The sequence below is a fragment of the Brassica rapa genome, chromosome A04 (genome assembly GCF_000309985.2).
Source record: "Brassica rapa cultivar Chiifu-401-42 chromosome A04, CAAS_Brap_v3.01, whole genome shotgun sequence".
Lineage (NCBI taxonomy): Eukaryota > Viridiplantae > Streptophyta > Magnoliopsida > Brassicales > Brassicaceae > Brassica > Brassica rapa.
In genome coordinates, this window is record NC_024798.2 from 13,754,369 (window position 1) to 13,766,935 (window position 12,567).

Here is a 12,567-nt window from a genome sequence, read left to right on the forward strand (position 1 = left end):
TGTGATATAAACTTAGAAATGTGCTATTTTGGAGATTTGCCCTAAATTATATTTGGATAAACAAAAATGTTATAAGGATCTGCATACATTAAGTTAAAATTGAATTAAAAAAAAGCCAATAAAAATAAAGAACGCTAAAAAAACAACCTATTTAGAGCTGATTCTTTCGTCCACAACACAGTAAAAACTCTATAAAAATAATAGTATTAAAACTATAACACTTCATTTGTTCCAAAAAGATGTATATTTTAGAATTTTTACTTTTATTAAAAAAATATTAAATTTTAGTTACCAATGTAATATTTTCTTAATTAACTTTTCTCTACTATTGTTAACCAATAGAATTCTAATAAATACTATTATGTTTTTAAAATCTACAATTTATCATTAATTAATGCATTAAAATATAAAATTATTTTTTTAAAACAATTTTTTTCTTCTGCAACATGTATTTTTGGAATGGAGGAAGTATTTTATAAATAAATTAATCATAAAATTTCATATAATTTAACATGTTCTTATGTAAAGTAAGAATAATAATTGTTTTTACAGTTAATATGTTAAATAAATTTTATAATCGTGTTTTCACATTATTCTTATAAAATTAGTTAGCATAAAAAGTATATGCATCGTACACATATGTGTTAAGGACAATTATGAATGGATTCCGTTGTGCCAGTTAGAGAGTTTTAGAGAAAACTTTAGGTAATTTCAAATAATTTAAATAAAAAATATGGGCATGGGCGTAACTATAATAATTGTTTTACCTAAATATGAAATCATACTTTGAACCTCATTTGAATACTAGAAAAAAAAGTCTATCTGTGAGCTACATTTTTTTGGTCCAACAATCAGAGTTTGATTTCTGTATTTTCCAAACCAAAACAAGCACAAAGGTATCACTGAGTTCGTCCTCCACTAATCGTTCTTGCTATAAGAGTTTCGGGTTCAATGGTAAAATCTATTTAAACAGACAAATAAAGTCAAAAGAATAACTCACTACGTACTTCCGGATCCTGAAGTTTCTATATCTCACACATGACTAAGTATCCTTCAGGCACCACAAGTCGCAGCGGCTAAAACAAATTTGCCAGCATTATTGTTAAGTTAGAAGCTCCCTTGTTTATCTTCACCATCCTTTTGGATTGATTCAGCATTATCAATCATCTCAGTGTCTGAATCCTCTTTCTCTATATGTTTGGACTCTGTAGTAGCAGACAGAGATGTAGTAGTAATGTCCGAACAAGGAGAATCAACAGCCGGATTTTCAACCGTTGAATCTTCTTTCCCATTTGCTGCCGCTTCTTCTTGATGATCTGTTCCAGAATCATGTTCCATGTCAATAGAAGGGTTTGATTCAGAATCTACTGTATCAACCCTCTCAGCAACTTCAGAGACAGTGGATGATGCCGAAGATGATGAATCTTTTTTGCATTCAGGGTTTTCTGAATGTGAGATGATGCCGTTGCACATCGAAGACACACTGGCACCATTTGTTCCCGCCCCGGAACTCTCAACAGAGCCATCTTCGCTAGCCTCTGTGTCCACTGTATCTGTTTTCTTCTCGTCTTGAACTTCTTCTGATCTAAGACTTGATGGTCTGGCCTGAACCCTGCACCAACCAACAACCAACATAAAGAAACCATAATCTGTTAAAGCTGATTCTCTTAATACAAGAGGAGATACATTTTTCTTGTCAACAAAATAGTTTATAAAGTCAAGGCTCTACCTGCTGTAGAGAAGCATGTATGCTCGTTGAGAAAGGACATCTTCTAGTTCAACTTTTTCCACCTGCGAGTATTTTGAGATGAGATTAGAACATCTCTGAAACATTTCTCATAATGGAATCCTCGTTGATAAAAAGATGATTCCTACCTCAGAATCGTCTATTCTATACCAGTCTCCTCGGAAGTCCTTAACGTAGCAGATGTAGTGGCCGAAAAATGAAGCATTCAACATATCTAAATGGACAATCACAGCGTAGAGTTTGTATACATCTGATCCTTCTCCTCCACAACAGCTCATGTAAGGGCCAAGATCAAATGTCTCTGGAAAACTAATTCTTTTGTTCAGTTTACCAAACCTCCCACCCTGTAGACAGTTTTGGATTTATTAGACAACCAACGTCACTAACAGACAGGAATGTGAGAGGAATGGAGCATAAACCTGGAATCTTTTTAAGGCAACTGTAAGTATATTAGGGGCAGAACGGATTGAAAGGCGCTTACATGCCTTCACGTAGTCATTACATCTGGAAATGAGCGAATAAGACTTTCAGAAACATTGTCCATTCACAAGATGAGCATATCAACCATGTCTCTGCTAAAACCTAAGGCTGTAGAAGGAATGTAAAAAGTACCTATCACATTTGTAAAGGTTATCTCCCTGAAGCCATTCTTTAGCTGTGAACTGATCGAGACATTCCTCTAATGATACCGCATCCCCGTGGATCTCAACAGTTAAGTCCATCATATTTTCGTATTGGTCAGAAACATTACTGCAAACAGTACACTGGACCTGCAAAGATCAAATAAAAAAGCTTAGCAAATGAATACAATACAAAAGAGCGTTATGTTGGATAAATAAGACAACTAAAGGGAGTATCTGACATCTTCAGTAAAGCCAACCAGATCGGACAAAAAGAGTACAAAGGCAGTTGAGATCATGATTACACACAGAATACAGTTATGAAACATAAATTTCATTTTATGAGACACCATTGTCATAGGATAAGTCTCCATTCCCTCACATTACAAGCCTCTTAAGAATAGATTAATAAGATAGATCCAATCCAGCCCCTAGGCTTACCTGATTTAAACTTATTACCTAGTAACCCAATGATTCAAACATGAGACTTAACATTATCTTTATTGTATTAAAGTTAACAGGTACATCATCGCATTACTTATCGTGCTACTGGGATTAGGAAACATCACCTGCGACTGAAGGAGACCGCCAAATATGTATTGTATAAGGGTTGTTTCTTGAGCACGAGGAGGCACCACCTTTTCTCCACCGAACTCGTCAAGGCAAACAGATTGCATCATGTCAATCACAAACCTGAAGTTTATAAAAGCATTAGCTGATAGATTGACAGTAACTTCACCAGCGAGTAACAATAAAAATTGCTGACCTCATCAACTCATGAGCATCTTCCTGTCTCCCATACCCAAGATTTCCACCAATGTTTGGTAACCGTGAAATAATGTTCATTGGTGAAAAAGGAAACCGGCTTATGTTTGCTCTTTCGAGATGAGTTTCAAACTCGCAGAGAAAGCACCAATCATTGCGTCTACCTGTCAAAACAAACCATAGACTCAAAGTTCAGTTGAGGAGCTGTGAAGCATTAACATTCCCTTTTGAATAGAAACTCACATTCTCTCTTGTGGCCTCTCTCTAGTAGGTACGCAACGAGAGGGCGTGTCCAGGAAAGGCATTGCAGAACCACATTAGCAAAACAACTGAAACAAGATTAACAAGATCAGACTGAAGCATACAAAAATAACAATTTGCTTTGAAGCTACACACTAGAAACCAGAAGAACGCAAACCTGTTTCCACAATTGGTGAGCCCACAAGGTGCCAAACCAGGTTTGTCCCAGTTAAAGTACTGAACAAAAGTTTCGTATGGGAAAAGAACCTGCAGACAGAACACAACAGACTTGTCACAATCAGAACTATCAAGAAGAAGAGTGTCAACATCAGATGAGCAAAAGGTGAGACATTACGTCTCCTGGCTTGATGATTTGGCTCAGCTTAGGAGACAATGCAGTTTTAGACGCAGAGCCATTCCCAAACAGAGAAGCTTTCAAACCAGTAGTACTCTTAACCACCTTGCATTTTAGTTTATGCCCCGCGTTCCAGTCTGACCTTTGGCACTCCGCAGAGCTAGTAAACAATAACAGAGAGAATAAATGAAACGAATTTAAAAACAGATGCAGTAAAGCATCCTGAATATCAAAACTTTAAGACAAAGCAAGACTGTCCTGTCGCAACATTATAAAAAAGCATTGATAATTTACAGCAAACAAAAACCTAAATATCAACACTTTCGAAAGAACGCCTGCTCTGTAATAACTTTGGAAAGCACAACGTAAAACAAGTAGTATGATGACTTATTAGGTCAACGACGGCTTCTTCTCAGACAATCTTGTTCTGTAATAACAATTAGTAACGACAATGTTCCAATTGTGAATCCAAAAAACCCTAATTTGGAATCAAGGGAGGTGATGATACCAGTAACGAACGGATTTGCAGCGAGAGCACTTCTTGGTGGTGAGATTCCCACAGACGGAGCACTCAGACGCGTCGGGAACCATGAAATCTCGGCGGAGGTCGCTGTCGGAGCCGCCGCCGCCGCCGACCTCGAAGTACTTGGCGGCCGTGCGTTTGACAAAGAAGAGGAGAGCGAAGGAGAGGAGGAAGAGGGTGAGGACGAGCTGCGTGAAGGAATTGAGATCCCAGGTCAATCCAACTTGGTGCATCTAATACCCTCTAACATCGATCTCCAAGCTTAGCTTCTTCCTCTTTCTCAGATTCGATTCGGAGATGCCGAGGGAATCTCCTCTGTTTTTCTTTTTATACTCTGTTTTGTTTACAAGTTTAACAAGATTGGGCCTCATAAATCTTGTCATTACATTTATTTTCTTTTACTCTATTTATTTTCTTTTCTAAATTCATTTGATTTAATATATCAAAATTAAACCCATTTTATGGATCATTTAGCTAGGTTTTATTTATAAATTATACCATTAAATATTTGAAATATATATATATAGTAATATAGTAAAACCAATTTCTAACTGATTAATTCATAATATTACTATATACTATAAACATAACTAAATTATGAAACCACATAATAAATATAGTTAGTTAATTTAATAATTTTATCAGTTTTATAAATTTAAAACAAAATTAAAGATATACACATAAAACGTAAATTCATGTATTTTAAACATATCTAAATTTAGAAATGTGAATAATATAAAAAATCAATATTTAAAATTAATATCACCTAGCTTGTAAAATATAATATATCAAATATTTAAAATAGATTGATATATTTTAATTTGATAAAATAAATTTTAAAACTAGTTAATACTTTTATTATTTAATTATATAGTGAGACAAATTACAATTCATGTATAAAATTGCAGTTTTTGCAGATTATTATATTAAACATGAGAATATTTAAACTATTATAAAACAAGTTAAAAATATTAATTCAATATTTATAAATATTAAATCTTACACTAATGAAAAAATGCATTAAATAAACGGATTATCCAATTTTGACTATCACATAATTATAGTGTTTAGAGAAATTCTCTAACCTAGTCATTTTAAGTTTTTGTCACAAAAATAGCATTCAATAAAGAAAATGATCAAAATAAGTTTTGTAAAAATGTATTGTTATCCTAGGGTTAACTAATCTAAACTTAGGGTTTAAAGTTTTTTTTAACACTGATTTATTATGATATTACAATTATGAGAAAGATTACATAGACGTTCCGACAACCGACAATCCTACCTGCCTTATAAAGACATACACCTGACTGCATCACCTGAGCCGTCTTACGAAGATCACGCATGACCGAGTTTACTTGCACCTTGTTGAAGCCGAGTTTACTTGCACCTTGTTGAAGATCTCTTGTATACATTTCCTCTGTAGCCTGCATAATTGTTTAATAAATCGCTTTCTTCAGGAATTGAAACTTAGATCTGCTGGTGTAGAAGCATTAATCAATTCTTAGTCAAACCATTGGACTAAGAAAGCTTCCACATAGTTTAGAGTTAAGCGGTGAGGTTTTGGGATAGGATTTCAAAATTTTAAAAATAAAAATAAAAATAAAAAATTTTCAAAATAAAAATCGCTATTTTGATCATTTTCTTTCTTGAGAGCTATTTTTGTGACAAAAATTTAAAAGTGTTATTTTAGAGAATTGATCTCAAATTTATATAAAGTTCTAAATTTAGTTATAAAATTATCAAAAACGTGTATATTATACAGTTTGGACTTCAAGTTCAAGTACATCAATCATATGAAGGAAAAACCTTTTCCTAGGTGTGGTAACAAGATGGTATATTAGTAAATACTAATGTCCTGGTATATTAGTAATACTAATGTCACCTTAAGGTCTATAACGTTGACTCTCTTTGAAATGAGAGCATCTTCAGACTAGAGTTAGTCACATAACATTCATATATTTCACACCGTAATGGCCCAAGGTTTCCCACGGGAAACATGTACTTAATATACTACAATAGTGCAACGGAACCTTACTAGTAAGGCCAATCATTGATTAATGTCTTTGGCACTTAAACAAAAGACAAACACATTAAACTCATATACAATTTCATTTAGTTGCTAACTTTTCACCTAGGAGCATAACTTAAGCACACAACTCGTGTTTCCATCCCAAATCAGCTTGAACATGATCGGTTCACCTATCTTCAAAAAGTTAGCTTTGAAGAACTTTTTCCAGCCTCCTATCATTCTTATTCTTTTACCATTGCACTCAGACCTCAGATCTGTAGACCACTTCACACCGTTTTTATCCAGCAGAGCCAATTTAGTTTCCGCATTGATACCATTGTCCTTCGTGAAAGCCATGGGAAGATACTGCGACAAAGATTCAAACAAAAGGTTCAGTATCGAGAGACTGTAAAGAAGACAAATGGCTTGGATTGACAAAACTGACCAGTCTAGAGTTTTTGAAGTCCGAAGGCTTGACAGTCAATGTCACAAATCCACCCTTTTTATCTTCTCTTTCTATACGTTCCTGTGAGCTTATGTGGTTGCTATCTTCATCGCTTTCCAGTCTGTCATATCGAAGGTTCGAAGGCGTGACATTAGCCACAAAACAAGAGGACTCTGCTTTTTCTCTTTTTGGGTTCTTCTTCAGAGGCGTGCCTACAGTGTATTAAAAAAGGCATTCGCCTCAGGCCCCCGATTAATATGACTGCTTTTAGGGCCCCAAAATTTAAAATAATTTTTAGTATAGTGGTTTAGACTTATTTAAAAAAAAAATATTTCTACGAAAATTAATTAATTCATTTTTTGAATTCATGTATTTTTTTCTATATGACATAATATAACATATTTACGTTATAAACTCATTCTTTTACAATATTAGACTTGTGTATTTGGTGAAAATAATATATCATATTAGAAAATTATTTTTATTATGGTTGTAAATAAATTTATTTTTAAAACTTGCCTTAGGCCCCTAAAACTCTTCGCACGGCACTGCTTCTTCTTTTGAATTTTCTCTGAAAAAATAACAGAAAAAGATTAATCTCACATGGAAAAAGTCAATATTGTTACTTGAACACATCTCTTGTTAAAAATATATGTCTCAGACACACAGCTTTTGAAAGAGACAGAACACAAAGAACTGACCGAGGTTGTTATCTTGGTCTATACACGATCCATATTGTATCTCACAACAACTGGGTCCGAGCAGTGTCACGTGGAAAGACATGTCTCTCTCTTGTCTGAAAATGACAATGTCACCAACTCGTAGATCATGTGCAAGAGCAAACTCTTTCCAACCTTCAGTGAGTCTCCGGCCATCTTCTATATTCACTTTCCAGGTCATCTCCGACGCCTCTGATCTCAGCTTCGCCGTATTTTTATGATCGTTTCTTCCTTCCATATGCTTGGAGAAGAAAGCTACAGGAATTTTCTGAAGCAAATACCAAATCAGAGAGAGAGAGACATGTCTAGAAAATGAAGGGAGAGACAGAGAGAAAGAGTGTACCAAGTGGGTGTGGAAGCCAGGAAGAAGAGGCTGAAAGAAATGTTTATTTGCCATTCTCATAATCTTGAGTAACACTAGAAAGGAAAGATGAACAGTCCTTACCCAAACCCTTGACTAGATAGAAGCTTTGAAACTTCAAATCACAGAGGTCAGAGATGATCCGTCTTCTAGCTCCTCCTCAAGTCGAGTGTGTCGGGAAAGCTTAATTCATTTTTCTAATGGGCTTTTGGGCTTATGAAATTTAAGATTTTTAATCTTTGTAATTTGTAAACACATTTTATTCCAGTTGTTTTTTTTTTGGGTTTATGACGCTTTTTGTCTTGTAATCATAAACCAACATATGGTCGTAGAATGTTTTTGTTCTCGTAGTGGTCGAAAGGGTACAAGGATGTTCAGTTGGGTAGCGTAGGATCCAATGAAGTGTACCTAAGTGATACTAGATCGCATCTTATCCTTGTGGTTGAATCATCTCGAGGTTAAATTCATTGTATTTCAATTGTTGGTTAATGAAAATTGAAGTTGAGCTAAAAAAAAAAATCATAAACCAACATAAGAGCATCTCTATCAACGAGTCCTTATGTAAAATAGAGTTTTCATATGATAATTTTTTACAAACCTATTAGAACCCATATGACACTTAAAAACTATAGATTAACAAAATTTATATTTTATTTAATTACAATTTACTAAAATATTAATATATTTTTTGTTTAAGAAACTCTTGGAATTCTCATTGATAATGTTGTTCAAGGCATGTTTGGAGATGCTTGGCTCAAAATTTTGAGAACCCCCAAAATATTATATTTCTTGTTTAATGTTTTGTTGAGAATTTAGTATGAGAGTGCTCTAATCGGTGTTATAAGTAGAGTTGGGATAAAAAAAGAGAGAGAAAACTCTAACTTCTCACTAAAAAGAGGTTTTAGAAATTGGTTGTTTACGGTGGCCGGTGGCTTTTGCATCGTGGTTATCAATTTTTGCTGGTCTGTTCTCTGGTGTTCTTTGTTTCTTTGGTCTTTCCAGCATAGTTGGCTCCTTAAAGGTGCATGTCTGGTTTTTTTGGGTTCCGGTATCACACCTTTTGTTTGGTGGATGACTGGCTTTGTCTATGGGGCCGTGCCGTCTTTTTCGGCGGTGGTCGCCGGCTTTTAGTTCCGGGAGTGAAGGTTTCTAAAACTTCGCATTGTCGGTGGCTCTGTTTCTCCCAGGTCGATTTGAAGCTTTTCGATGGACGGAGATCTGTCAGCACAAGCATGGTGGGTGTATTGGTGTTTCTCGGATGAGATCGCGACTGGTCGATGCTTTCCGTGGAAGGATGGTTTGGTGTTGAAGGGAGGCACGATGTGATTCCGTCTCCGGTGATTCGCGGTAAAACGTCGGTGAGTGTATCCGGAGGTGGTTTCTCGAAACAACGATGACGTGTGAAGAGTAGGGTAACGTGTGTTTCCTCGCAATTGAGGTTTCAACGCGTGGTCAAGCCATGTTCTTATTTCGACACGTGATGCACAGAGCGTCTCATGGGTTTAGGTTTTTAGAGTTTTGGGTTTTTAGGTGTAGTAATTGTGATCCATGTCGGGTGGACTGATGGGCTTGACTCCCAAATGTTTGTTCCTTTGCTTGTCTTTCTTTGGATTCTATGTAGTTTCTTTTTCGAGTTTTAGTTGCTTTAATAATAATATTAGTAGATGGCAAAAAAAAGTAAAACTGAGATTTAAATGTTTATTTGCGGTTCCCGTTTGATCTGTTGCGTGGCGGGTGCAAGGTCAGAAAATTCAAAAGATTTAGCATACGGATGCAGATCGAGTCTAATTTAAATGGACGGATGGTTGAATTTGATTTACAGTATCTACCAAAAAATTGTAAAAAAAAGACAGTAAAAATTATATAATTTTCATTATAAATATATTATTATATTATTTTTTATAACAATAATGATTTTATTAAAAATTATATTATCTGCGGGTTCCGCTGCTTGCAAATCTGGACATGATTTTTCTTCGAGTGTTATGAAAATCAAAATTTTAAATCAAGAAAAAATGACCGGGTCGGCGGATGGACTTGCAACCCCAGCTCTAGTTACAAGAGAGGTGCTCTTTGGTTTGTGGTAGGGGGATTTTAAGAGATCTTATGCAATGGAGAAAACGAGAAGGTTCTCCTTCAACACAGCAGAAACTGATCAAGGAGATTGACAAGGCCATGAAGAACAGATGTAGCTCGCGCTGAGGAAGCTGGGAGACACTCGGTTTGAGGAAGGGCTACACGACTGGCTAGCCTCAAGACCAAACAGTTGATGATTTTATTGTTTCATAGTCTGTAAAAAGTTAACTTTCAATTCTTGATCGCATCACTCGGATGTAACAACGTTTTTTTTTTGAATAATTTAACATTCATACAAAAAAAAAAAGAGAAGAAGAGTGGATAGAAGTTTATGGAATGATTGGTTCATATGGTGTATCTAGAAATAATTGGTTCTGATCATCGCCCAGTGATAGATAACCAAGCTGGCATAAGTTAATTCATTTTAATTCGTCTTGGGAACTTACAAAAAGCTTAAACATCACACTCAGAAACAGTTTCATCTAGTCTCTTGCTACACCTTAGAGCAGAACTTAAGGACACAACTTGTGTCTCCATCCCAAATCAGCTTCACAATGATCGATTCGCCCATCTCCACACAATTAGCTTTGAAGAACTCTTTCCAACCCCCTACCAGTCTTATTTTGTCACTTCTCTTCTCAGACCGCAGATCCGTAGACCACTTGACACCGTTTTTGTCCAACAGTGTCATTCTAGTTTCCTCATTGATGCTATGCCTCCTGGTAAATTGTACAGGAAGATACTGCAACAAAGATTCCAAAAAAATATGATTCAAGACTTAGATAGAGTGTAATCCGACAAACTGCATGTCAATGAAACTGACCAGTGTAGATTTTTCGACTTCGTAAGGTTTGAGAGTTAAGGTCACAAACAGGTTTTGGAATGGTGAAGATGATGCTTTCCACATAGAACTAGTCTTCTTGAAGCTTTTAGATTCTGTGGAAAGAGGCTCTATTTCATCACCTTCTGAGCTATCTTCAGACTCTGTGGAGGAGGGAGACTTACGTAGAACAAGAGTTCCTCCTCTTTGGATCAGTTTGAACGTGAAGAAACTTCCAGCTCTATGTCCATTGACCCTACAGAAGCGTCTCCAACCTCGTGTGATATACATAGTTCCACATGAACTCTTTTGTTTTAAATTTAACGTCCATGATGTGCCCTTTTCATTCATCAGAACAATCTCTCCACTTCTTGTCTCTAGACCATTTGCCCTTGCAAAAATCTTTGGAATATACTGAAAAGAAAATGGTTTTTGATCGAAATCAGACCCTTTAATGAGAGCTTTTGGTTCAAATTAGGAGTAGATACCAGCATATCATATCGCAGGCTTGAAGGCGTGACATTAACCACATAAGAAGATGGATCTAGCGTACATGACTCTGCTTCTCTTTTGTTATTCTTCTTCACTTCCTTCTTGCTTTGAATCTTCACTGCAAAAGGACAAGAATAAAACTTCAGTCATGTGTTGAATGTTAGTCTCGAAGTCACAGTTATTACAGAACAAAACTCACCAAGCTTGTTCTTGTCGTCCAAACACGCTCCATATTGTATCTCACAGCAACTAGGTCCAAACAGTGTAACGTGGAAAGCCATGTCTTTCTCTTGTCTGAAAATAACAATGTCACCAACTCGTAGATCATGTGCGAGAGCAAACTCTTTCCAACCGTCAGTGAGTCTCAGGCCGTCTTCTATCTTCACTTTCCAGGTTATCTCCGACGTGTCTGATCTCAGCTTCGCCGTGTTTTTATGCTCATTTCTTCCTTCTATATGCTTGGAGAAGAAGGCTACAGGAATTTTCTAAAGCAACATGCAAATACAAAAGCAGAACCATCAAAGAGATAGAGAAAGATTCGAAAGGAAGGGGAGAGATTGAGTACCAAGTGGCTGTAGAAGCCGGGAAGAAGAGGCTTGAAGAAATGTTGATTCGCCATATTCTCAAAGTTCCTTTACCTCTTACCATCTACACTGCAACTTCATAGTGGAAAGAGTGTAATAAACGCAACATTTAACTAAGATCAGAGAGCTTTTAATTAATTTTGTGTCTGACTTTTTTCCTGAACTTCGAGACGGTTTCCATTGGTGAAAGCTACCAATGATAGTTAGTAGCTTAATGTACATATTTATTGTTGAGCTATTTGTTTGTTTTTCTTATTCTGTTTATTCATTAAAGGGTTTGGTTTCAGAGGAAGACTTGTGAACTCTACATTCAAAAGTGACTTTGACTTCAAAAATTAGTAGTCAGCTGAAGTAACAGAACAAGCATGCATGAACTGAAGTCCTCTTAACACTTTCTATTTTTTTATTTAAAAAAAAAACATTTACTCAGGTTGTTCTGATTATCACTGGAGACCATGTGGAACACTAGTTTCTGTTTATATTAAGTTACTAGCAGAGTCAAATGCAAGAATAGGAGTTGTCTTGAGTATGTCATAGTGGAGAAGGATGACACTGCAGATAAGACTTCAGAAGCTATGGCAAAAATAAAACTGAATTTCTCAGAACAGTACCAACTGGAGAGACATGACCCATCTTACTAACCAGCTATAGACATGCCACCAATGTGACACACCCAAGAACACAGCCGCTTTGAGAGGTTTATGAGACAACCATTTATATAGACAAGTTGATAGTTTAGATCCAACAAATGACATTAATTGATTTCTCTTAGTCGTCCATATTATAAGTGTTACTTAAATTGCCTGGCCAGC

At 35.8% G+C, this 12,567-nt stretch overlaps 3 protein-coding genes across 3 annotated transcripts; all 3 read right to left on the reverse strand.

The window, feature by feature from the left end:
• Positions 1-851: 851 nt before the first annotated feature.
• On the reverse strand, positions 852-5,253 carry LOC103864566 (ubiquitin carboxyl-terminal hydrolase 19). Its single transcript, XM_009142320.3, has 11 exons — positions 4,236-5,253; positions 3,728-3,887; positions 3,551-3,639; positions 3,376-3,461; positions 3,134-3,296; positions 2,937-3,060; positions 2,360-2,517; positions 2,167-2,251; positions 1,876-2,091; positions 1,730-1,791; positions 852-1,612 (listed from the first exon to the last, which is right to left on the reverse strand). Exons 1-11 carry the CDS (start codon positions 4,481-4,483, stop codon positions 1,108-1,110), a joined length of 1,896 nt encoding a protein of 631 aa, XP_009140568.1. The 5' UTR covers positions 4,484-5,253; the 3' UTR covers positions 852-1,107.
• A 933-nt stretch (positions 5,254-6,186) lies between these two features.
• On the reverse strand, positions 6,187-10,024 carry LOC103864568 (B3 domain-containing protein REM14). Its single transcript, XM_033289445.1, has 5 exons — positions 7,766-10,024; positions 7,405-7,690; positions 7,264-7,274; positions 6,704-6,904; positions 6,187-6,624 (listed from the first exon to the last, which is right to left on the reverse strand). The coding sequence occupies exons 1-5, from the start codon at positions 7,823-7,825 to the stop codon at positions 6,382-6,384; spliced, it is 801 nt and encodes a 266-aa protein (XP_033145336.1). The 5' UTR covers positions 7,826-10,024; the 3' UTR covers positions 6,187-6,381.
• Positions 10,025-10,248: 224 nt separating this feature from the next.
• LOC103864570 (B3 domain-containing protein REM14-like) lies at positions 10,249-11,835 on the reverse strand. The gene is made up of 5 exons (XM_009142324.3): positions 11,737-11,835; positions 11,371-11,656; positions 11,168-11,289; positions 10,683-11,093; positions 10,249-10,601 (listed from the first exon to the last, which is right to left on the reverse strand). The coding sequence occupies exons 1-5, from the start codon at positions 11,788-11,790 to the stop codon at positions 10,353-10,355; spliced, it is 1,122 nt and encodes a 373-aa protein (XP_009140572.1). The 5' UTR covers positions 11,791-11,835; the 3' UTR covers positions 10,249-10,352.
• Between the last annotated feature and the right edge of the window lie 732 nt (positions 11,836-12,567).

What these genes read in the sequence shown, in the direction of transcription:
- LOC103864566 (XM_009142320.3), bottom strand. Translation starts at nt 4,483, where the DNA reads ATGCACCAAGTTGGATTGACCTGGGATCTCAATTCCTTCACGCAGCTC. An exon ending in AAATCATCAAGCCAGGAGAC is followed by an intron (nt 3,640 to 3,727) that starts GTAATGTCTCAC and finishes TTCTGTCTGCAG; the next exon opens with GTTCTTTTCCCATACGAAAC. An exon ending in TACATGCTTCTCTACAGCAG is followed by an intron (nt 1,613 to 1,729) that starts GTAGAGCCTTGA and finishes TGGTTGGTGCAG; the next exon opens with GGTTCAGGCCAGACCATCAA.
- LOC103864568 (XM_033289445.1), bottom strand. Translation starts at nt 7,825, where the DNA reads ATGAGAATGGCAAATAAACATTTCTTTCAGCCTCTTCTTCCTGGCTTC. An exon ending in CTGGCTTCCACACCCACTTG is followed by an intron (nt 7,691 to 7,765) that starts GTACACTCTTTC and finishes TATTTGCTTCAG; the next exon opens with AAAATTCCTGTAGCTTTCTT. An exon ending in ACTTCAAAAACTCTAGACTG is followed by an intron (nt 6,625 to 6,703) that starts GTCAGTTTTGTC and finishes TCTTTGTCGCAG; the next exon opens with TATCTTCCCATGGCTTTCAC.
- LOC103864570 (XM_009142324.3), bottom strand. Translation starts at nt 11,790, where the DNA reads ATGGCGAATCAACATTTCTTCAAGCCTCTTCTTCCCGGCTTCTACAGC. An exon ending in GCCTGCGATATGATATGCTG is followed by an intron (nt 11,094 to 11,167) that starts GTATCTACTCCT and finishes TTTTCTTTTCAG; the next exon opens with TATATTCCAAAGATTTTTGC. An exon ending in AAGTCGAAAAATCTACACTG is followed by an intron (nt 10,602 to 10,682) that starts GTCAGTTTCATT and finishes TCTTTGTTGCAG; the next exon opens with TATCTTCCTGTACAATTTAC.